The sequence below is a fragment of the Coregonus lavaretus genome (genome assembly GCF_964263955.1).
Source record: "Coregonus lavaretus genome assembly, chromosome: 30".
Taxonomy (NCBI): domain Eukaryota; kingdom Metazoa; phylum Chordata; class Actinopteri; order Salmoniformes; family Salmonidae; genus Coregonus; species Coregonus lavaretus.
The window spans coordinates 29,027,317-29,052,488 of NC_140017.1; the positions used below are offsets into that span (position 1 = coordinate 29,027,317).

Below are 25,172 nucleotides of genomic sequence, written 5' to 3' on the forward strand. Positions count from 1 at the left end.
TGTAATCTCTTGGCAACATGGAAAAGTATTGCAACAGGAAGTCAGGTGGCGATTTCTTTATTTTTAAATAGCACTTATAAATACCTACACAGATTTCACAAAACATGCAGTATTAAAAATACAAAAGGCTTATAAAGAACAAACTGGGTGGTTCGAGCCATGAATGCTGACAATGTTTATTTTTACTGCTCTAATTATGTTTGAAACTAGCTTCTAATAGCAATAAGGCACCTCTGGGGTTTGGTGTATATGGCCAATATACCACGGCTAATTAGAACAGCTCTTAGCCGTGGTATATTGGCCAAAAACCACACCCCCTCGTGTCTTATTGCGTAAGTATACTTTTTTTTTGTTGCACAGGTGTGGCCAAGTGATTGTTACTTTACAAAGATGTCACTGCTTAACTTGCAGACACATGTAACCATCCTTAACTGTATCAAGTATTGCTTCAGATTGAACTTGTTGCTTTCAAGTTAGCATTGGGAATCCTGTCACACTGGCTTGCACTATTTACAGACTACATGGTTAGAGGAGGAGCATTGTTGATCCTAAAGGGGGGAGGATGGGGATCAGAGGAGGCTGGTGGGGGGAGCTATAGGAGGACAGGCTCATTGTAATGGCTGGAATAAATGGAACGGTATCAAACATATGGAAACTACGTTTGACTTAGTTCCATTTCAGCCATTACAATGAGCCCGTCCTCCTATAGCACCTTCCACCAGCCTCCTCGGATGTGAATGTTTTGTGCTACATTTTCACCACGCCTGCAGAAACTCAGGGAGTCTTTAGCACATTAGGTCCTCAGTACTGTACACTGGACTGACTCTCCAGCCATCCATTCATCCATTCAGGACACGATTCATTTCTAAATGATGTTGCGTGAGAAACCAGATCATGGACCTGTCCTTATGTCTTCCCTACTCCACACATCTATGTCCATCAGTCTGCCATTGCCCTTTCCAACATTCTATTCCAGATGTTAGGCTTTACTTTCCTGTTAGCTCCTTGGCTGGGTCTTTCCCTTTGTCGTGACTACCAGTACAGAAGAAAATAAAAACAATAAGCGGGTGACTAGAGACCAGTAACATGGTATCTCCTGGCCCATATCAGCCTGGAGGAGTTGTAGTAGTAGATCCAATGAAACCAGACCTGAGTAGTAGTAGACTGAACTCTATGAAGGAACTTTGGATGAAAATGACTGATACTCCAACTGTTTTGTGCCTGTCAAGAAGAATAGTCTGGGCAGAAAGAGAAGGAGAACAGGTAAGTGACAAGGAGAACCAACAGCTGTATATTACCACGGACTGCCATGCATTACAGGTAAGCCAGTTGTGTGAGGGGGTGCGAATTCCAATGGGGGTTTTCGCTTATGAAAAGCCTGGATATAAGCTTAATTCTAAAAGCATGCAGGGGAAATGGGTTCTAAGGTGAGATAAAATGAATTGTGGATTTTGGGAAATGCCTCTTGCATGCAAGCACCGACAAAGAGAAGCACACAATCCCAACCTTGAAGGAGGCTTTTCTGTGAATGAAAGCCATTCTGGGTTTCCTGTTCTTCTTGGGAGGGAGATCCTATGAAAATCACAATGAAATCAACAGATTAACAATAAATAGCGAACGCAAACAAAGGAGCTATTCATGTTATGGTAGCGGCAGGTAGCTTAGTGGTTAAGAGCATTGTGCCAGTAACCGAAAGGTCGCTGGTTCTAATCCCCGAGCCGACTAAGTGAAAAATCTGTCGATGTGCCCTTGAGTAAGGCACTTAACCCTAATTGCTCATGTAAGTCGCTCTGGCTAAGAGCGTCTGCTAAATGACTAAAATTTAAAATGTAATGTTTAAACACAGGTAATGTGCAACTCAGCTCACTAAAATGGAATTCCTCAGTAGCATCACCGTAAGAGAAGATCCTAAGTAGATCATTGTTTTATGATTTACACTTATAGTAACATACCACCAAATAAGTGATCTATTGTAGGAAATGGATACAGTATGATTACTAAACCTACAGTGAGAGAGTAATTTCACTGAAACTGGTAAGTTATGTATGTGAAAAGGATCTCCGCTTCCTATAAATGGTACCAGAGGGGCTTCCTTACCCCAGCCGTTAGTGACGGCGTCGCGGTTGCAGATCTCGTTAGCCAGCCGTTCAAAGTACTCGGGCAGGTCGGAATACTCGTTGCCATAGGAGATGACCTTGATGCCCTTGTCCAGCATGTTGTCCCGCAGCTTCTTGAACTCTCCCACGTCCTCGCGCCGCACCAGCATGAAGTGTTCCAGGTCCGACTTGTGTTTGACCGCCTCCAGGAACAGAGCCTGGAAGGTGGTGTCGTCCACTGTGCGCCCGCAGCCCAGGAACACAAACGACTTGGTCTCGTACAGTTTCTGGATCTCCCTCTGTCCAAGGGAATTCAGTTTGCATGAAGACACTGACAGAATTGACTTTACTACAATTTAACAATGTGTGATGGGTCTTAAATTGATTGAAAAATTTCATTTAAACATCAGCAACTGCTAAGAACTGAAACATTTCCAGGGTATCATTTAGAAAGGCTGCCTGTCTCAATGCTCACCATAACTTCAGTGTTTCTCAGTACATTCTGGTAGCCAGCAGGGTGCAGTACAATGCCGCTGGGATTCGTGTAAACACCGTGAATGTGCAAAACGCTCAGACTTCTCTTCCCCTGAGCCCACTCCAGGACCTGCGCGCACACACACATTTCACAGTCCATCTCACCAAATCCTGTTCTTACTGGGTAGGGAGTAACACCACTGTCAGACAGGGATATTAGTCATGATGGAGACAGGGCATAAATACCACACCTGAAGGGCAATATCGCAGGGTTCTGACAAATACATAAACTCATGTGAATAATTTAAGAAGATTGTCAATTATTTTAATGCTTCTACATAAATAACAATCCATGTTGGGTCACTGCTAAGGTAAGAGTAGGAATAGTGTTTATAAGTTCTGCTTAAGGAATCCATTTGTCATGTTAGTTCCTATTTCTGATCAAAGACATATTTATTCATCCATAAATGTTGACAACAGTTGGAGGAAGTTTGAAACTTTGACCTCAACATATACTAACTACATCCTACGTCTGTCAGAGAAAAAATACTGTACTTTCACAGGTCAATGCGTTGACCATTTTCTCTGGTTTAAGGACACCATATTAGAAGGGCAACACTATTAGAATACATACAGTGGGGGAAAAAAGTATTTAGTCAGCCACCAATTGTGCAAGTTCTCCCACTTAAAAAGATGAGAGTGGCCTGTAATTTTCATCATAGGTACACGTCAACTATGACAGACAAAATAAGAAAAGAAAATCCAATAAATCACATTGTAGGATTTTTTATGAATTTATTTGCAAATTATGGTGGAAAATAAGTATTTGGTCACCTACAAACAAGCAAGATTTCTGGCTCTCACAGACCTGTAACTTCTTCTTTAAGAGGCTCCTCTGTCCTCCACTCGTTACCTGTATTAATGGCACCTGTTTGAACTTGTTATCAGTATAAAAGACACCTGTCCACAACCTCAAACAGTCACACTCCAAACTCCACTATGGCCAAGACCAAAGAGCTGTCAAAGGACACCAGAAACAAAATTGTAGACCTGCACTAGGCTGGGAAGACTGAATCTGCAATATGTAAGCAGCTTGGTTTGAAGAAATCAACTGTGGGAGCAATTATTAGGAAATGGAAGACATACAAGACCACTGATAATCTCCCTCGATCTGGGGCTCCACGCAAGATCTCACCCCGTGGGGTCAAAATGATCACAAGAACGGTGAGCAAAAATCCCAGAACCACACGGGGGGACCTAGTGAATGACCTGCAAAGAGCTGGGACCAAAGTAACAAAGCCTACCATCAGTAACACACTACGCCGCCAGGGACTCAAATCCTGCAGTGCGAGACGTGTCCCCCTGCTTAAGCCAGTACATGTCCAGGCCCGTCTGAAGTTTGCTAGAGTGCATTTGGATGATCCAGAAGAGGATTGGGAGAATGTCATATGGTCAGATGAAACCAAAATATAACTTTTTGGTAAAAACTCAACTCGTCGTGTTTGGAGGACAAAGAATGCTGAGTTGCATCCAAAGAACACCATACCTACTGTGAAGCATGGGGGTGGAAACATCATGCTTTGGGGCTGTTTTTCTGCAAAGGGACCAGGACGACTGATCCGTGTAAAGGAAAGAATGAATGGGGCCATGTATCGTGAGATTTTGAGTGAAAACCTCCTTCCATCAGCAAGGGCATTGAAGATGAAACGTGGCTGGGTCTTTCAGCATGACAATGATCCCAAACACACCGCCCGGGCAACGAAGGAGTGGCTTCGTAAGAAGCATTTCATGGTCCTGGAGTGGCCTAGCCAGTCTCCAGATCTCAACCCCATAGAAAATCTTTGGAGGGAGTTGAATGTCCGTGTTGCCCAGCGACAGCCCCAAAACATCACTGCTCTAGAGGAGATCTGCATGGAGGAATGGGCCAAAATACCAGCAACAGTGTGTGAAAACCTTGTGAAGACTTACAGAAAACGTTTGACCTGTGTCATTGCCAACAAAGGGTATATAACAAAGTATTGAGAAACTTTTGTTATTGACCAAATACTTATTTTCCACCATATAATTTGCAAATAAATTCATAAAAAATCCTACAATGTGATTTTCTGGAAAAAAAATCTCATTTTGTCTGTCATAGTTGACGTGTACCTATGATGAAAATTACAGGCCTCTCTCATCTTTTTAAGTGGGAGAACTTGCACAATTGGTGGCTGACTAAATACTTTTTTTCCCCACTGTATGTTGAGCTTTGAATCAAATACCTTCCCTTGAATTTGCCTTTAATACACCTTAAAATATGTTTTATGTGTAAGAGCATTCCCTGTGTTGTGAGCCTAAACATGTGATCATAGTATAGTTAAACTGTCATGCCCTCAGTCTTTCATAGATAACTTCCCCTAACAGCTCTGATGCGGTCTTAAGGTCACAGGGGACCAACGCCTATGTTCCAGTGTCCACACTTGCATACCACTTAGAATACATGCCCAATACATTGCTTCTATAGACATGCAAATGTATATATTTCTTAACGTTTAAATGGCAATTCACGTAATTGAATTATTTTTTTCGTAACGTTTAAATTATTTTTAAAAAATTGTCATTTAAACGTTACGAAAAAAATAATTCAATTACGTGAATTCACAATGAAGATATGGTCCTGTGTATGCTCGCTAGGGGGCAATGCAGTTCCATCTACCATTGGCTACCAGATGGCGCTTATCTTACTGCTGTCCCCAACCCACTCAGCAACAATGGTAGTTAATGCCGTTTTTAGGTTCTCTGCTGTGTGCCTCTCCTCCATGTTCTCAGTGGTCAGTACATGGGACTTAACGTCCCACTTCTCATCAATATGATGGCTCGTTGCAGTGATGTATGACAGCTTTTTCATAGACATCCAACAATCTGTTATTAACGCCACTTATGGGGTGTTTGAGAGCTCACGCTTTGTACTTGCAGAGCAATCATTGTACAATTTCTCTATCCAGGACGTCACAGTTTTTCGACATGGCATCTTGTAGTCTGGTTCTAGATATGCCATCAGGGCATTAAAGCAGACATCCTCTACCATTGACAGTGGCTGCATATCAACTGCAATCATTTCTGTGATGCTCTCACTCCATCCCGTATCCCACTTCTTTGGTGTGAGGAGCCTGTCTAATGTCTGTTGCACTACTGCCTGCAACGGTTAGTGTCTCACAGTTCGTCCCTTTCAGTTGGGTAAGCATTGCACCTGTACTGCCACTGTAGCTCAATTCCAATATCTGTGGCAAATAATTTGAAAGATGCATATCTCCTCCTACTAACGTTACAGCATTGTTGTGTTAGGTATTTGTTACATGTTAAGTGTTTCCCTTTATGATGATGATCGGGACATGTCAGTGGTAGTTTTGTGATACCTGCACTGTGATTTTATTTTGGTTTTGTTTTTCCAGTTAGGGATTTTCTCTAAACGATAACAATCCCAATTTCGTTTAAACGTTCACACCCCTAATTGCGTCATAGCGAAGTGGTATGCTAGTGTAGCTTTTGGAACAGTGCCTAGATCTGCACACATGACATACTGTAACTAATATTTTCAGGCAAATCCCCAATTGGCATCAATCCATGATGTGTTATTTCAATGAAAGTCAGTTATGCACACACAATTTAGAATTTGGTCCTAAAGAGCACACAAGACCATGAAAACAGAGATCTTTCCAAAGGGAAAAGAAGGATCTGTTGTTACCTTCTTCTCATCTGTAAGGTCCAGAGACTCCAGCTTCGATCCCTGGTGGGCTGCATAGATCTCCAGCAGGTTGTCAAAGTTGGTGGTGAGGACCAGCGCTCCACTCTCCATCAGCTGCAGTACGGAGCGGAGAAGGTGCTTCCCCGCATTCTCCATCTTACACTCCAGATCGTCAAACACCTCGTACAGGCAGTCCTTGAAGAAGGTGGACCGCACGTTGCCTGTTCTCTGCAATGATAGGGCAGGAACACAGTGAATAGGGGTTAGTGGGTGTGTATTGCATTTCTGGGTCCAGATTATTCTGCTGGTACTCAACTACTAGGAGGGAGACATTTTATAAAAGCATTTTCTGTTTTTTAAAGGTACAATAAAGTGTTTATGACTGGTTGTGGTAGTCATGTAAATGAAAGGTGAAAATGTTTTTCCATCAGTAGCAGTGGCATGTAAACAGTTGCTTTACACAGTAAACATTATGGCTATGGAGCAAAGAGTTGGAGGGCAGGCTGTTTGAGTAGCCATGAGATTATGGCCGTCTGTAATGGATAAATCTCATTACCCAGAGCTATGCAAAACGCACACACTACCTGGCAGTGGCTGTAGGAAAACAAAGGTGAAGGGCTGGCCCGCTATGAATAGCACTGTCGAGGTGAGCTTAGCACAGCCAGCTGCCTGGCCGACTGCTGGACTGTCTAGAGATAAGAGATCTAGTGGGCTAATTAACTAACAACAGGATCCCTTTCCACAGGAAGGCAGTCATTATCACCAAGGGCAAGCATCTAGCTACCCACCCACCCTGCTGTTGACTTCTGCACTGAACGCATTCTCCTTTTTTGTTCAGGATTTATGTAATGACCAAATAAGGTAAAGTAGTACCACGCTCTGATACTGATGTTGAGATTGATATAGCCTAGGATTCGACACTAAAGTTGAGTTGTTTTCAACCAATCTAGCCCTAAACAGGGAAAGTTATAATATAATTGCCTTTAGTATTTTGCCTAGGTCATTCAACGACAGCATGAAAGGATTTAGGTCACAAACATTCTCTGAGTCTAACTTTCAGATTAGGCTCATTAACCGACATTACGTGCCAAAACACAGCCCTAATCCACAGTTTGGATTGCCCTCGTTGTAGCACCAACACCATTGGGTTAAACTGCTGTTTCCCACCTGGTATTTGATCCCTTCTTGAGACACGAGGGACACTCCTCACAGAAGCCTTGGTTATCTTCAGCTGTTCTGTGAACAAGCACCCACTGGGCACACACTGGTTGAATCAATGTTGTTTCCACGTCATTTCAATTAAATTACGTTGAACCAACGTGGAACAGACATTGAATTGACGTCTGTGCCCGGTGGGCAATAATGTGACCAAAGACTAAAAAAGGCGAAGCAATGACAAATCTCTCCTTCTACACTCTACAAGAGTCCTCAAGCTACGAGAGTCCTCTTTTCAATGTGTTTCTTTCTCTTTACGCTTTCAGCATATTCAATTCTACAAAATTTGAGACTCAAGCTACTTTATATAGCAAGCGCCATACATCTATACTTCGCTATTCAATCGTTTTATGTTCAGCTAAAGTTGCGTTTCCCATACTGATAAGATGCTGAACATGTACAGACAGGCCTGTGGAGAACCACTGCTTGCTAAGTAAGAACAGAAAAACAGAAAAAGATTTGCCATAGGGTCCATGGCTGTGTAATCACCTGATAATCATGTCTCTTATAAGCTATTTAGTCTGGCGGGGCGCTCTGTTATTCCGAGGCTGAATGGAAACCTTGGCTGGGGCCGGTGTTCCCGGATTCACATTACTCCATGATTACAAAACATTTTTATTTTTTTATTTTTTTTCAAGGCAGCAGCACTCCCATTAAAACGTTAAAGCCCCCCAAATCCATAGCCAACAGCAACGGGCCTGGGTCTGCATGATTGTGAACTGGAATAGAAACTATGGATAAACCCACAATGGGCTGTTTGTTCCCTTTGTGGTAACAGTCGGGCTGCTGAAACAAAGCATGTTTAAGCAATGTGAAAGGTGCGATGAGACATGACTAACACTGAAGGCAGATAGTATTAAGGCCTCATCAACCGGTTATGGTTTGAGCCGACCTGGTATGAAGGGGATATGGGCTGGTACAGAAATCCCTAAATGTTTTCCCCTTGAATTTCTCCATCATTTAGTCACGGTCCACTGGTTCGTTGACTTATTGAGAAATCAATGGGAGGTTATTCACTGGGGGGATTTCTTCATCTAGCGAATCAAATAACAGGCCTTAAAATACCTGTTTAAATTAGCCTGAGTGCCAGAACTTGTTGAGCTAACTTGTCAGTGGCTTTGAAAACAAGGCAATGAATGATGAAGTGTTGTTGTAATCTATCAGTGCTGTACTTTGGTTAGGGCATCACCTTTTACAAAGAACACAGGTTGAAAAACCTGAATCAAATGTTTTAGAATTTAGATATAATTATTCTGACTCCTTGCCACGGTCATTCCCACTAGGATAACAAATCCCAATAAAGGAAAGTTTACAATGAACGTCACTGGTGTTTCTCAACCAGCTGGAGACAATGTATTGGCAGTGTGCTGTCCACATCTGGCTGTCTGTGTGTGCACAGGAGCGGGGGAGGGGAAGCCTTACCGGAGAGAGCTTCTGGATGAGGTCATGAGCCACGTGGACTAGGTTCTTGTCGTCCTTCAGGCTCTTCTGAAAACGCCGACTCTCCTCTTCCTCTAGGAGGTCAAAGTCATTGGCCGCGTCCAACAAGGCCTGGATCAAACCCTTCCAGGAGCGCAACGCAGGGACCTGAGGGGCCACAGCTGAACTCACCCCTGTACCAATAACTAGGACCAGCTCGGAGGCCCGCTTGGTCTTCAGGCTGGGCAGCAGTTTCCTTTGGGGCAGGCAGAGATTGAGTGATGGTTCCATTGATGGTGCCCAAATCCTTAGACAACATGAAGGTTAAACAAATCATGGCAAGTTTACTTGGCTGCTGTTTGAACTCAAACCTAGGCTGAAAAGATAAAGAATGGGTTTAGGAACAGGAACTATGAGAAAATGTTCCTGACCAGTGACATACAGATAATGCATTGGCACATAAACAGGAACGGCGTGCTAAATGTAGGCTACTCATATCAATTTTTGATACCTGGGTTTTTTGGTGTTGGAGTCAACATCCTGAGTGTCAGCAAGAGCAGGTCTCTTCTCGGTTTTCACAACCACAACAGAGGCCATTCGGCTCCTGTAAGACAACCATGAGAGTAAATATACATACAATACCATAAAAGCAATAACTTAAGTGCAATGCAATCTGGAGTGATGATCTCAGTTTATTGTATCATACATAGAACAGCACCTTTACAGGGCAGTGTGCCACTGTCCCCATTACTACCGAAGGCAGGGCATCAGATTCACCTTACACTAACTAGCCTTACATAGTGGAACATTCATGGGGCTTTCCTTACACATCAGAGAAGATTTAATCACCAAGTACTGAGATGCCTAACTATGGGCAATTCCACGGTAACGTAATTAGATTGAGATGTTTCACTTTAAAATGTATGCCAAACAAAAACTATTGATTTCAAAGTTTAACAAACCATACAACTCTATGCACAATGACTACTTTGAACAATTTACACGGAATAAATTAAAAAAAACTTTTACTGGAAAAACTGCAGATGCTAAATTTGGTAACAGAACGGTAAAATCTCCCTCGGTTTCATTCTGTGTTACCAGACTTTGTATCGGCACAGTTCTTCATGTAAATGTGTATTTGTAATAAAAAATTTAAGTGGAAATTGTCAAAAGTAGTCCTCAAGTTCAACACAGAGTTATACGGTTTTTGTTTGGTATAGCTGCATTTTAAAGTGAAAAATCTCGGCGTAATCTATTAGCTAACTATCTAACGTTAGCTAGCTAAATTATCTTCATAATGTATTACTTCCGAAGTCGGGTTTGATGCCTATTTATTGTAATAATAGTCTTGGGGCAAAATAAGAATCATACCTTCCTCCTGGAAACATTTAAAAACTTCACCCCACGGAAACATTTTTTTTTTGGTGACGTGTTCATTCAGGATGGCGAAACCTTAGCTAGCTAAATTGGCTAGCTACTTACTAAGGATGGGAAGTACGCTGTCAGGAAGAATTGGCTAACGTTAGCAAAAATTCAACTAGCTAGAATAACGTTACAGTTGGACTAGCTACCCAGCTAAAACTGCGAAATAAGACACATTGGCTAGTTAAATTCACACAAGTATTTACACTTACCCTGATAACTCCAACAAGTTGCTTTTTTGGTCAGTGGAAATTTTCAACTTACTAGCGGACGACGCATTAACGTTAGCTGGCTTGCAACTGCGAGTTAAACATCCAGTACAGTCTACTACGGACATATCCTGCTTTAAAAGCCGGTATTTGAGATTGATGTACTTGACATGGCTGAGTCTGTGTGCATTTGGCTACTAGATGTAATTCTTAGCAAATCTATTTAGCTATCAAATTTTTCTCAGTCGACTTCCTCTGTGTACACAACCTATCGACTCATATGCGGCTGGAGGTCTGACGAAGATTGCGTTGGACAAGGGATGTGCTCAACCCGCTACTGTAAATCCCACTGGCTCTCTACATTCTGGAACGGAGGTAAACAATGTTTTACCCCCACTTACGACCGCCCCGTGTAATATTAGCTAGATCAGGGATGGGCAACTTTGATGAAAATCTGAACTCATCTTGAAGGGGCCGCAGTGACTCGCCGGTTTGCATACCCACATCCATACCCTCACATGTAGGAGCCGGCTCTAACAAAAAATGTGAACTCATCATGAGTGGCCCGCAGGTTTGCATACCCACATCCATACCCGCACATGCAGGAGCCGGCTCTAGCCTTTTGGGGTACCTAAGTGAAATGTTGTTGTTTTATAGTTAATTTCCTGCAATTCTACCCATTTCGCCACAGGGTGTAGAGAAAATGTTGCAGTTTTAAAGCAAGTTTGCTGCAATTCTACCCATTTAGCCATGGGGCAGAGAGAAGATTTTGCGATTTTCTAGCTACATTCATACAATAATACAAATTTTGCCATTGGGTGGAGAGAAAATGTTGCAGATTTACAGGTAATTTCCTGCAATTCTACACATTTTGCCATAGGGTGGAGAGCAATGTTTGCAGTTTTTTATATGATATCTGAGTGAGTGTCTAACAAAATCAACATGGGGCCCTGGTCGGTAATTAAACCATGATTACTACAAGTTTAGATAGCTGGCTAGACTAATTTACCAATCTAAAAATGTTAGCTGACAAGGGCTAATTGAGTGACTGTCAGTGATTGACATAACAAGATAAAAATAGCTGATGCAGCACAACCAAATTTCGAAATTGCCTTGTGTATTCTACTATTCCACAGTATGTTGAGACCGGACTCCGGGGTGGGGTGGGGGTGGGGGGTTGTTTATCCATTGGGATGTCTTCATGTCTAGTGCAGTTACATGAGTCACTGTTGAATGTGCTTGGACTAGGCCTATCTATTTAAGAGCTAGACCAGTTGCCTAATTCAAAAAATTGAGACCTATCACTTTCACACACAGTATGCAAATGACAAACTACTTATCTCAGAGTTGCAGCACAGTCCCCCACCCCCCTCCCCCCATGACCATATGGTGTTGCATTGATTGCTGAGAGCTTGTACAATTTTAGATATAATGCTACTCTGTGTCACTGGTAGTCAATTAGAGAGGGAGACCATGCTATTTACTCACAATACTGTTAAGAAGTTTTGTTGCCCACCATAAACTGTTCCCCGGTCCTGCAATTGTGTGCATCTGTTATATTAAGCAAACCTAAGTTTACTACCACCACCCTGGAGACAGAGGCATGCATGTTGCTGAGATTTTGTACTAGCACCATTCTGAAACTAGGAGACTGACCTATGTTGCACAGTATTATTCTTGGAGTAATTCATTGGGACAGAATCCATAAGAGAGCAAATGCATTTTCCTCTAATGGAAAAGGTTTCAGCTCTCTCAAAAGCTCATAGCCACAGCCTGAGAAAGGGCACAGAAAATGTATGACATAAATATAGGAGGCTCAGTATTACTGTGTATGAGGATGACAAGAGGGGCTTCAACTATTCCCATTCTGGAGACGTGTGTTAGTGAATGTGTTATAAAACAGCATGGTAGCCTCAGCTCCAGGCCTCTCTCACGTTGTTGATGAAAGCCTGTGGCATGTAGCAGCATGTAGCCTACAGTTTCCCATATCTGTTATCTGGTGCCTGTCTATCCTATCAGTCATCTTGAGAGAGCACACCTGGCTGGGGCTGTAACCAGCATGATAAACACCAACAGACCGACCATCAGCTGCGTTTCAGGGATGAGTTAAAATCATCAACCCTCTTGTGCTGTGAAAATGCATGGGAATAATTTTATGTTTTGACTTCAATAGCCTTTTAGCGCTCACCACAGTGCGTCTCCAGCTCTATTCCCTTCTATATATTACATAAATCGTTAATACATTTATGTGGGACTAATATGTATGACTGAGACAGACCTAAAAGGACACTTGAAAAGTACATGCTTGAGATCCTGGTGCACAAGAGGATTATTGTTGCACAAAAACAATCTGTGTACATTGATGATGGCTCTTTGTGATGATGATTAGGCATACCATTCATATAATGCATAAAAACAGGGTACCCAGGGTCACTTAACCCTAATTGCTCATGTAAGTCGCTCTGGATAAGAGCACCTGCTAAAAAATAAATATAAAAAAAAGTTCTGAAGGACCAGGTGGCTGCCAGAGGTAACGTCTAAACGGTAACCTTGGGACGTCCAACTCTGACATCATCCTATTGAAGTTGAAATGTAAAACGGTTAAGGGTTAATGGTGCTTTCAAGACAACTGGGACCTTGGGAAAAATGAGGTCGAATCATGACGTCAGTGACATGGGTGATTCTACAACTTCGGGCACTTTGGCCATGCAAGCTTTCAGAAATTAAAACTTATTGAAACTCCATTTTACCAGTATTACAATTGTCTTTAATTTGTCTAGAAACAATATCTGATAATTGCTGCAATCGTCCTATTCAGGAATTTATATATTTTTGTCATTTTTCTCAGACAGCAATAGACAAATGTAATTTCCATCACATTATTAAACATCAATTTTAGTTAAATAAAATATCATACAATTAATTTATAAAACATTTCTTATACCTTTGTACATTATGTCATATTATTTTAAGTGATTCTTACGTTTTTCCTAAAATTAATAACTCAACATGACGACTGAATGTTTAAACTTGCCTTTGTGACAGCTGAAAACATTTATTTATCATGAAAAATAAGATATTTCCACCCAACCTTTTTGTGAGATTATGATAACAACCATATGATTTCCCTGTCTAAAACAAATCAATCAATGTAAATTATACATAATATACTATTTTACCTCAAAAATATGGGTGTGGTGGAAATGACAAGGTGTGTTGGTCTGACTGCTATGTAAAGAAAAAACATATGAAAATAATATTTTATTGCAAACATTTTGAACAACAACCATTGGTATGTGGTATTTTTGGGGGTATTTTATTAGGATCCACATTAGCTGTTGCAAAAGCAGCAGCTACTCTTCCTGGGGTCCACACAAAACATGAAACATGACATAACAGAACATTAATAGACACTCTCCCGAGTGGCGCAGTGGTCTAAGGCACTGCATCGCAGTGCTAGCTGTGCCACTAGAGATCCTGGTTAGAATCCAGGCTCTGTCATGGCCGGCCGCGACCGGGAGACCCATGGGGCGGCGCACAATTGGCCCAGCGTCGTCTAGGGTATGGGACGGCAGGGATGTAGCTCAGTTGGTAGAGCATGGCGTTTGCAACGCCAGGGTTGTGGGTTTGATTCCCACGGGGAGCCAATATGAAACAAATATATATGTATGCACTCACTGGATAAGAGCGTCTGCGACTAAAATGTAATGTAAAATGTAAGAACAGCTCAAGGACAGAACTACATAATTTGTTTTAAAGGCACACGTAGCCTACATATCAATACATACACACAAACTGTCTAGGTCAAATAAGGGAGAGGAATTGTGCCGTGAGGTGTTGCTTTATCGTTTTTCTGAAACCAGGTTTGCTGTTCATTTGAGGAATATGAGATGGAACGGAGTTCCATGCAATAATGGCTCTATATAATACTGTAGACTTTCTTGAATTTGTTCTGGACTTGGGGACTGTGAAAATACCCCTGGTGGCATGTCTGGTGGGGTAAGTGTGTGTGTCAGAGCTATGTGTAAATTGATTATGCAAACAATTTGGGATTTTCAACAGATTAATGTTTCTTATAAAAAGAAGAAGTGATGCAGTCAGTTTCTCCTCAACTCTTAGCCAAGAGAGACTGGCATGCATATTATTTATATCAGCCCTCTGATTACAATGAAGAGCAAGACTTACCGCTCTGTTCTGGGCCAGCGGCAGCTTTACTAGGTCTTTCCTTGCAGCACTCGATCACACGACTGGACAATAATCAAGATAAGACAAAACTAGAGCCTGCAGGACTTGCTTTTTGGAGTGTGGTGTCAAAAAAGCAGAGCATCTCTTTATTACAGACAGACCTCTCCCCATCTTTACAACCATTACATCTATATGTTTTGACCATGACAGTTTACAATCTAAGGTAACGCCAAGTAATTTTAACATCCACACCATTCATTACCCGATTCAGCTGAGGTCTAGAACGTAGGGAATGATTTGTACCAAATACAATGCTCTTAGTTTTAGAGATGTTCAGGACCAGTCACCCATTCCAAAACAGACTGCAACTCTTTGTTAAGGGTTTTAGTCACTTCATTAGCTGCGGTTTCTGATGCATATATGGTTGAATCATCAGCATACATGGACATACATGCTTTGTTTAATGCCCGTGGCAGGTCATTGGTAAAAATAGAAAAGAGAAGAGGGCCTAGAGAGCTGCCCTGTGGTACACCACACTTTACATGTTTAACATTAGAGAAGCATCCATTAAAGAAAACCCTTTGAGTTCTATTAGATAAATAGCTCTGAATCCACGATATGGCAGAGGTTGAAAAGTCATAACACATGGTTTTTCTACAACAGGTTATGGTCAATAATATCAAAGGCTGCACTGAAATCTAACAGTACAGCTCCCACAATCTTCTTATTATCAATTTCTTGATAGGTCTGCTGTTAGAACCAGTAAAGGCCGCTTTACCACTCTTGGGTAGCGGAATTACTTTGGCTTCCCTCTAGGCCTGAGGACAAATACTTTTCTCTAGGCTCAGATTAAATATATGACAGATAGGAGTGGCTACAGAGTCATCTACCATCCTCAGTAGCTTTCCATCTAAGTTGTCAATGCCAGGAGGTTTGTCATTATTGATCGATAACAATAATCTTTCCACCTCTCCCACACTAACTTTACAAAATTCAAACTTGCAATGCTTTTCTTTCATTATTTCTTTTTTTATGCATGAATACGATGGCTCATTGTTCGTTGTTGGCATTTCCTGCCTAAGTTACCCCACTTTGCCAATTAAGTAATAATTGGCAACATCAAGTGGTTTTGTGATGAATAAGCCATCTGATTCGATGAAAGATAGAGTTGAATTTGTCTTTCTGCCCATAATTTCATTTAAAGTACTCAAAAGTTTTTTTCCATCATTCTTTCATTGATCTTGGCTTCATAATATCATTGATCTTGGCTTCATAATACATTGTTAAACATTTAATTAATATAAGACAAAGTAAGATTCCAAAAGTAGCCGATGGGCAGAGCTCAAGCAGATGGGCCCAGATAGCAGAGGGGTCATCCGCATAGAAGAGCTCAGTGAGCAGAGTGAAACTGTATCATTTGTGGTATATCAAACACAGGTGTGGAGGGTCACCTGCTTGTGAGAATCACCAAAGTGAACTACCTGGATTTCACTGGTGTATTTACACAGGTAGTTCTCTGCAAAGTCAATATGCACGATGATCTCCTCTTACCGCAGATTCTCTTTTAATTCTCTCAGTTTGGAGTATTGGTGTCGAATGTTGTACAGTTGTTTCCCCAACTTCTCTGTCAATCCTTTGGAGAAGTCCTGCAGTGTGCAACACACCGTTTCTTTTACTGTCAAATGTACAGTGAACTTCTCCATGTTTCCCTCTTTGTTTTTCTTCTCTCTCTTCAGCTGTTTTTCCACTCAAACCACCATGTCTGCTCACTAGCATCATAGTCAGATGTTTAAGCTCTTTTGCTTGGCAAAGGGACACTCTCTGTACATGCACTCTTTTTTCAGGTCCACAAAGACTCAATAAGGTTTTCAATGTTGCTGCAGCTGATCACTTTGTGATACTGTAGTTTGTCCGCCATGAACTGGAGGTTGCCGTGGGTTTTGCTGAGGCATGTGTCCCTATCCTGGACTGTTGGCTTGACAACCCAAAAAGGACACCTTTTGTAGATTTTCATCTCTGAATATTCCCTCTTAAACTTCTGATAAACGTTCTGAATTGTGCCATTCAAGAAGCGCTTCTGCTTGTTTTTCTTGTTCCTTTTTCCCTGTTGTTGTTCTACTGTTGTCATCATGTTCATAGAATCTAGTGATTTTCTCTTCTGTGGCTGTGCTAATTCTGTTACACTGCTTTTTCCTGGAGTATTGAAGACTTGTTGGCCTGTTTTCTTTTGCCTCATTGCTTTTGCTGAAAATCCAAATTCTCTGTTTGCGGCTTTGACCAGGCCATACTTTCTGGTATGTTTCTGGATGTTGCCTCTGAGCATTTTTTAAGCCACTTGTTTGTCCTTGGCACTGCACATTTTTTGATAATTTTGCTTTAACTCTGCTATGATGGCATTTTGAAACAAACGTTTTCTTCATTTGCTGTTTTGTCTTTGTCTTTGGGGAATCTTGTCTCTCCATTTTCTTCATCAGTTGATAATACATTTTTTTGTATTTCTCTGCTTTCCATAAAGGTTTATCAAGTTTGACATTTGTCATGCAAAGATCTCTGTATGTTTTTGAGCGACCTCTTCCAACCTTTTTCCTTCCCGCAAGTATTCGACTTCTCATTCCTGTTGCAGACGATGAGGAAGGTAAATTTACAGGGCATGCATCAGGGGCAGGTAAATTAGGGGCAGGTATGTTGGCCTCATGTTCTGGCTGCAAGTCATCTGGTGACTGAGGTGGTGTGTTGCCTGATAGGTAGGTCTCCATTGCAACTGTTCTCTTTCAAGTCTGTCTTCTATTCTGTTGGTTGCATTTCCATTGCCTTCTCTTGCTTCTTTGTTCTCGCTTTGTAAGCTCAGAGATAGATTTCACTTCTCCCTTCTCTTTTTTCTTCCAATATCTCTTCCTGTCTTTTTGCAGATGCTCCTGGTATCGTATAGGATAATTTTTTGTTTTGTTTCTATGTCTGTGACCTCTGTGCTGTTTTATGTGGCATCTTCTATAAACAAAGAAAAATACTACTTAAGTTTTCAACTTGTGCACAACTTGGAGCATTTTCTAAGTTATATGAATTTAAAACATGAATTAAATGAGCCTAAAGTAAATAAAGTAAAAATAAATAAAAACTAATAACATAATGAATTGTTTTCAATTCCACCACGATCTGTCATTTCCACCACAGTTAAGTTTGTGATGGAAATGACTGTGATGGAAATAACGCTTCTACAGTTTTTGGAGAAAAATGACAGACTGCTAGCATGCTTTGGCCAGTATTACAGCTAGCATATAGTTGATTCTAAATACATAAAATAAACGTTTTTTTCTAAATTCTACCACAAATTAAAGAAATTATACCCTGTTTGGAAATGACTGACAATAAAACTATTTTCTACACAAGCAATATTTTAAAAAGTCTAAAAGTATTTGGTTTTACATATACATAAGTATCAAAAGTAAAGTATCAATAATTTCAAATTCCTTATATAAAGCAAACCAGACAGCATAATTTTCTTGTTTTTTAAATTTACGGATAGCCAGGGGAATGCTCCATCACTCAGACATAATTTACAAACAAAGCATGTTTTAGTGAGTCCGCCAGATCAGAGGTAGTAGGGATGATCAGGGATGTTCTCTTGATAAGTGCGTGAATATGACAATTTTCCTGTCATGCTAAGCATTCAAAATGTAACGAGTACTTTTGGGTGTCAGGGAAAATGTATGGAGTAAAAAGTACATACTTTTCTTTAGGAATGTAGTGAAGTAAAAGTAAAAGCTGTCAAAAATGTAATGTAAAGTACAGATACCCCAAAAAGCTACTTAAGTAGTACTTTCAAGTATTTTTACTTAAGTACTTTACACAACTGGTTAGTTAGCCTACTTTGAGGATACCAATAATAGTATATGTGTGGCCGACACACCAACAATGGTGAGAGTCCACCATCTACCGGTAATTACGAAAATTGCACCCACAAGGAGTGGGCCAAAGGTTTCCAAGACACAGGTAGTACTGCTGTAAAAGCATAACAGAATTCAGGACAAAATTACTAAAGAAATCTGCATTAAATCAGTCAATTCCATTAGTACTGCTTGAGGAAAAATGAAAGTAGGACCAACCCAGAACATATGGAAAAGCCTTTTGCAAGCCATGCTGTTTGCTCTAGAGCTAATGGTGCTCCAGAACATCAGGAAAGGCACTGCTCACCATAGAAAGGTTCACAGGAGGTTAAACTCTCCCAGGAAAAGTAGAGAATAAGAAAGAGGTCTACAGGTGCAGTTCTGTGAGATATGGATTAACACTTCAAAGAAGAGAACATACAGCTGGAAAAGAAAAGGAAAATTAGTTAAGAGAAGCTGTTGGCCAAATAACAATCGTTCATTCATCAAGCAGACCTATAATTACTCTTCAATTTGTTTCGACCAATAGGACCAAAGTAAATGGTTAGGGTGCGATGATCCAAATTGTATTATTAATATGTAATACACTGGCTGTAACACTTGTAGACTTTGAACATTCAATCTAAAAGCAAACCATCATATCCTATTATCTAAAACAGTCAGAACATTTATACAGTAGAACAATCATTGAACAAGACTTGGTAGTATGGTAACGCAAGACTAGCATGTTTGTGACTATATAGCCAGAGACATATAGAGATCTGTATGTACAGTAGCTCTGCCTACAGCTAACACACTCTTGACCTCTGAGTTGATAAAAGTTCAAGGTAAATGATAGAGGATAAGGAGGCAGTGGAGTGGATAGTGTAGTCATACACTGGTCGTAACAATGGTGAATATCTCAGAATTAGACAACCAATACAGCCGGTGTCACAAAGGCAGGCATCACTCAATAGAGCGGAAAAAAACAATATACATGATTCTCTTTATTGCAATGCAAAAATAACAACTGTCCCTATAATCCCACATCGTTCTGATGACTAAATGCATTGGGTCAACATTGAAAAACAGAAGAGGCATACTAGTATCAGTGTGCTTATGTATAAGATAAAATATTATATAATCAAACCCAAAATGTCAGTGCAACAGATTCTCACACCCAGATTCAGGGCAGGTGTCTTCCAATCCCTCTCCTGACAACGACTCAAATATTATGAATAGTACATAGTGATTCAATCCAAAGCAAAACAGAAAATATTCCAATATTCTCAAAACATTCAAATTTAAGGTGGACTCCAATTTGCATGATCAGGATAATGCAGAATTCCTTAAAATAGGTAAACCTGAAATAGTATGAGCAGTGTAATAAGTAAGATTATAATGACCAATACCCAAATGGTAACTTATGATAACATCTTCCAGTTGAAATTCCTTCCTCTTTCATAGGGCGTCTTGTATTTGTGTACCCATTCTGTTGATTGATGTATTAGTAGAGTCTTACAGTACATTCAAAAATTTAAAAAGGCATACAATCATCAATTCTATACCATTTAAATTAAATGATTACAGTATTATTACAATTGTATTATTACCTTGTTCTTAACCCTAAAGACCCTGCTGCGGCTTGTAGGTTAGTGTATGTTTAACTTTCCTAAATATCCCTATGAAGGACATCATTCCAAAATTCACTTTGTTTTTCAAAATAAAATGACCAGCTTCAAGGTAGAGTTCAGTAGATCAATAGGCTATCTGAAGTCAATATACATGTATTAGTTAAGTGTATACAGCAAGGATACTGGCCTACTACATAATAACAGCAGCAAAGCCAGTCATAGTTCATTTTCTAAAGCATACAAGTCAAGTTTGATTATCTCAAGCAAAAACAACCCAAAATGGTTTCATTCATCCATTCAAGTCCATGATCAAAACGTATCTTAACAGCTGTTTGAAAGGCTGATAAAGGTTGAGAAGAATGAGTTCCTGAATTGTTGGGTTCATTCAGCAGACACACTCATCTTTTCCCTTCTTCACCAGATAAATGCAGCAGTTGTACTGTTCCACAGCATGTGAACAAATGTGGGTTTCTAGGCAAGGTGGGAAGGTTTTAGGACCCACAGGTCCAGACAGAAACCCAACGGGTTGCGGCCTGTCTGTCTGACCTACTCTACACAGAGATGGAGCCCTCTCTGAAGTTGGTCTTCCCTATGAGAACATTGAGTAGTGTGGCTCTCCCCTCTCGGGTCTCCTTCTGTGCCTCTTTTATGATGTCATCCAGCTTGTCCTCATCCTCGCGACCAATGAGGGTGCCCTTGCCGCCGTAACCGTCTGCAACTATGTGGTAATCTAGGGAAGAGGAAAATAGAGACAGCATGTTGGATGTGTGACATGACATCCAAACAGATGACATGGGCCAACAGAGACATTGCATGTGTGAGTATGGGCACTAGAGATCCCCAGTATGGTGGCAGTGGGGTTACAGTAGGCCAACATAAAGACCTGTGAAGGCCAGGCCACAGGCCACGTTGCTGCCCAGGATGGGAACCTGCTCCCTGGAGATCTGGCTCCAACAGGCATCGTTCCCCACCAGAGCAATTACTGGTGTCTGGGAGAGAGAGGGACAAAGCAGATTAACTGGTCGGAATGCAAGATTAGTTAGCTGATAAATTGGTCTGAATAGTGAATTGGTTATTACTGTACCTTGTGTCTGGTAAAGGTGTCAAATTCTGCAACACTGTATCCCAGGGATCCATCACCATAGATGATCCACACCTTAATGAGAAACTTAGTCAGCTAAACTCAACCAAAACCATACATGTTGTTTCATAACATGAACAAACCGACAAACCTAAACCCCTATAAAAACAGTGATCGATAAAGCCTGCTTGGTATTCTACTTTACCTCTGACTCAGGTCGACACAGCTTGGCTCCCAGAGCAAACCCTCCTCCAACACCAAGGGTTCCAAATGCTCCTGTTAGAATGACGAACAACATTAGGTAATCATCCATTAAAATATCAAGAACATCCAGGGTTCAAATTCAATAAACAAGTCCTACTTTTTTTTTTATTGTACTTGTTAATACCGCTCTTACTCAAGTGACTATATCCTATAACATATTTCAAAACATATTTTGTAAAAAAATAATAATAATAACTCTAATACTGTCCACTGAGGATCCTGACCTGGATCCAGCCAGCGGAGTGGGCCCCTTGGTCTCATGATGTAAGCAGCACTGCCCACAAAGTCGCCCCCATCCGCCACTATGATGCTGTCGTCAGCCATCAGCTCATCCACACGGTGCAGGACACTCAGGGGGTTCAGGTGGCGGTCCGTCTTCTCATCAGCCTTCCCCCTGCATGGAAAACACACTTTCACAGGGAACTAACACACCCTTTACTGGCTATGGTTGGTGCACTAGATGTACTGACTGTAGTCATTTGTATGGAGGCTTTCTGCCCAACTGGCTGAATGAATTCCACAACTGTACCGATTAGCCTTCTCTTTGGTGACATCTCCTGCTTTGAGACTCTGTGGCCAATCCTCAGGACATTTGTGGCCCTTGAGGCCATCGGAGAGGCGGAGTAGGAAGGAGCCTGCATCTCCTAAAAGACAGACAGAAATGTGAGTCTCCACAAGACCAAATAGCCCAAAGAGGTAGTGGCAGCATTATGTGAAAGCAAATAACACTTCTGATTGGACAATTCAGTCATCAGTACCAACCCTGAATGGCCACAGTGGGCTTCCAAAACATGTCAGAGTTCTTCAGAAGTTGAGTCTTGTCTCTGTTGACAGCAATGATCTTGCTGCGCCTGTTCAGCACTCTGCCATAGCTTAATCGGAAGTCACATACAGTTCCTGCAACACATGCCACCATTGTGAGACAGCCTCAAAGACACAACAACTGTATGAAGACAAAACTTATAGGTGGCAGTTTGTGTCTCACCTGCTAGCAGCACAAGGTCTGAGTCCTTTAGGGCGTCCCTCCTGTTCTGTCTGATGTGCAAGGGACTGTTCCTACCCAGCATGCCACGGGACATTCCACCCAGGAAGCAGGGGATACCCAGGGACTCCAGGGCCGCCCTGTAACAGGACAACTATATGAATTGGCATTGAATGGACCAGATGTCTGCTGATGTCTCGTGTAATATAAATGTGGTTGTTGAAATACCTGATGTCGTCTGCAGGTGTTGGAGGTAGTGTTGCCTGGCTCCCCAGTAGGATAACAGGCTTCTTGGCTCTGCTCACCAGCTCTATACACTTTTGTACCTGATGACAAATCAATAGAGGTTGAGCCACAAGGGATACATAACAAACATACCTTCATGTCTATTGGAAAACTGTAACTGGCTACAGTACGAACTGTCGGCTTAAATTAAGCCTTTCTCACTGTTGTTAGAGAACGACTGAGGGCTAGAGTTAGTCTTGCCTGATCGTCTGTGGCCTGAGGGATGTGCACTGGGAGAGGGGACACGTCTCTGGTTTCCCAGGCTCCAGCAAACAAGTTATTTAGGTGATTGTGGAGGTACCTTATGGAAAAAGATATACAGCATCTGTTACTTTCACAAATCACAAGGGATATGTGAAAGAATGGTCAAGCACAATCCTGCTGATTACTTACCAAGTGACAACTTTCCCCATTATTCCCTTGGGAGGGTTTTTCACTCCGAACTCTTTGGACACCAGGTGGAAGGGGTAGAGTGTGTCGATGGGGAACTCTATGAACACAGGTCCTGGAGTTCCAGACTGGGCGATGGCCAGGGCCTTCCTCACCGTGGGGGCGATCTCCCTCACACTCCTCACCGAGGCGCAGAACTTACACAGCGGCTTGAACAGGGACATCTGGTCAATGTCCTGCAGCGCTCCTCTACCCTGCACAACAAAAGTTCACCAAGAGGTCAAACCTCCACAATGGATAGGGGGAATCAGATGAGAGAGTGTGCTCACCCACAGTCACACAACTCTACAGTGCAAGATTATGGTATTTTGTTGAGTATAACTTGCTGGTGTAGCGTGACCTTAGCTTTAGTGTTAATGTTAGGACTAGGGTACCACCCATGCAGCCACACCAGTAAAAGCCCTCAGACACTCACCTGAAGTAGTGTTCCAGCAGCTCCCCCCAAGAGAAGCAGTGGAGACTCTGCCATCTGAGCGTTCTTCACTGCTGTGACTGTGTTAGTCAGGCCTGGGCCAGCAGTCACTGCAGCTACACCTACAGTGCCTGTTGGAGGGAGAATCACTGACAGTGTCAATGCTACAGTATGAACAAATTAGTAGACTATAGCGCACTAAGCAAGTTAAACCAGTCCCGGACAGTTCAGATAGACACCGACAACTGTAATGCAAGGTATTTGGGATATTATAGTAGGTCATTTATGTTACTTATTTACCAGAGAGCCTGGCTACTGCGTCAGCTGCAAAAACGGCAGTAGCTTCGTGCCTGGTGTCCACGATGCGGATGCCCAGCTTCTCGCAGGCCACCAAGATGGGTGAGATGTGCCCCCCCACCAGGGTAAAGACAAACTTAACCCCATGGGCACGCAGAACCTCTGCCACACTCTCCCCACCATGGCGAGGGCTCTGGGTCTCAGTCTGGGGGAAGAAGTAGAGGACTCAGGCAAAGGATTGAACAGGCAGACCTCAAATCGGGGTCATGGACTGTGAATATTAGATTTAATTAACTGAAAAGTGTTGTCGTAAACTAGAAAAGGCCTATTGGTTATTTATTACTACAGTATCTTGTAATTATCAATAAACTGCATATTGTCCTAGTAGGCCTAATGCTCCTTATGTAGCCTATTGTATGACTTCTGAAGAACCTGCACTGTGTCGTCATGGCCCTTGTGTTAGCCACAAGGCAGTTAAGAGTTCTCTCACATGCAGCAGGGTTACCTTTCACCTACTAAGTTTTAGAGTTGAGACAGCAAGTGAGCAGGCTGACGCCAAGTTAAAATGTAACATTGTTTACACGAAACAAACTTACCTTATGAAACAACTGATAAAGTAAGCCAAGTTTATACGCTACAAATACTAGTCCTCCGATGGCAAAACCAACAGAACACCCTAGCGCGGTGGCAATCTCCATTTTCAAGCGACGGCAATGTGTCAAAATAAAGCAGTAGCCAATATTTTATCCTGATCGGATAACTCTCCAGTTTAGGCTGCTGTTCATCAAAAGTACAACCTATTAGCAGTACAATTTATAGACAGGCATTTCAAATGCACCATTTACTAGCACACTGTACAAGAAACGCGTGGAAAACCATAATCCACCCGTTCATGCAATGAAACTAATCACCGTATTTCGATTTGAAATGACCGATGATTGCTATTGCTCACTGTCGACACGAAGTTCCGCAAATGTCGCAAAATGGCAAGTTTTTTATTTTTTTTGCTTCGGTTTTCTTCTCTCACCAAGCGTGTTTTTGTATGGGTGTTCATTGAGCCCCACACTGGAGGTGTCATAATACCCATAAAACCTAGCAGTCAAACAGGAAAATGGTTCCATTCATTTTTCCCATAGGGGATTTTAGAAACACTTAAAAAT

The 25,172-nt window shown here is 41.7% G+C and overlaps 2 protein-coding genes across 4 annotated transcripts; both read right to left on the bottom strand.

The window, feature by feature from the left end:
- Window positions 1-354: 354 nt before the first annotated feature.
- LOC311106021 (protein FAM118B-like) lies at window positions 355-10,855 on the bottom strand. 3 transcript variants are annotated; one of them, XM_084148291.1, is made up of 8 exons: window positions 10,563-10,855; window positions 9,440-9,532; window positions 8,932-9,184; window positions 6,295-6,522; window positions 2,572-2,700; window positions 2,098-2,395; window positions 1,507-1,572; window positions 355-1,238 (listed from the first exon to the last, which is right to left on the bottom strand). In XM_084148291.1, the coding sequence occupies exons 1-8, from the start codon at window positions 10,685-10,687 to the stop codon at window positions 1,225-1,227; spliced, it is 1,206 nt and encodes a 401-aa protein (XP_084004417.1). In that variant the 5' UTR covers window positions 10,688-10,855; the 3' UTR covers window positions 355-1,224. The 3 variants fall into 3 exon arrangements, with proteins under 3 accessions (XP_084004417.1, XP_084004416.1, XP_084004418.1); XM_084148290.1 differs by having other exon boundaries at window positions 8,932-9,235; XM_084148292.1 differs by lacking the exon at window positions 10,563-10,855 and adding an exon at window positions 10,300-10,347 and having other exon boundaries at window positions 8,932-9,235.
- An 8,746-nt stretch (window positions 10,856-19,601) lies between these two features.
- On the bottom strand, window positions 19,602-25,023 carry LOC311106038 (2-hydroxyacyl-CoA lyase 2). The gene is made up of 14 exons (XM_084148317.1): window positions 24,609-25,023; window positions 24,016-24,217; window positions 23,719-23,846; window positions 23,247-23,497; window positions 23,055-23,154; window positions 22,797-22,894; window positions 22,572-22,708; window positions 22,349-22,483; window positions 22,116-22,230; window positions 21,811-21,980; window positions 21,528-21,598; window positions 21,326-21,397; window positions 21,125-21,230; window positions 19,602-20,971 (listed from the first exon to the last, which is right to left on the bottom strand). Exons 1-14 carry the CDS (start codon window positions 24,708-24,710, stop codon window positions 20,793-20,795), a joined length of 1,866 nt encoding a protein of 621 aa, XP_084004443.1. The 5' UTR covers window positions 24,711-25,023; the 3' UTR covers window positions 19,602-20,792.
- Between the last annotated feature and the right edge of the window lie 149 nt (window positions 25,024-25,172).

Bases quoted from the DNA above. Each gene is read 5' to 3' on its own strand.
- LOC311106038 (XM_084148317.1), bottom strand. From the start codon at position 24,710: ATGGAGATTGCCACCGCGCTAGGGTGTTCTGTTGGTTTTGCCATCGGA. The intron at 24,218-24,608 runs GTAAGTTTGTTT...TTCTTCCCCCAG, and splicing joins TTTATCAGTTGTTTCATAAG to ACTGAGACCCAGAGCCCTCG. The intron at 22,895-23,054 runs GCAAGACTAACT...ATTTGTCATCAG, and splicing joins CTCAGGCCACAGACGATCAG to GTACAAAAGTGTATAGAGCT.
- LOC311106021 (XM_084148290.1), bottom strand. From the start codon at position 10,687: ATGTCCGTAGTAGACTGTACTGGATGTTTAACTCGCAGTTGCAAGCCA. The intron at 9,236-9,439 runs GTATCAAAAATT...ATGTTGTCTAAG, and splicing joins TCCAACACCAAAAAACCCAG to GATTTGGGCACCATCAATGG. The intron at 1,573-2,097 runs GTAAGGAAGCCC...TGATTTTCATAG, and splicing joins CGCCGTCACTAACGGCTGGG to GATCTCCCTCCCAAGAAGAA.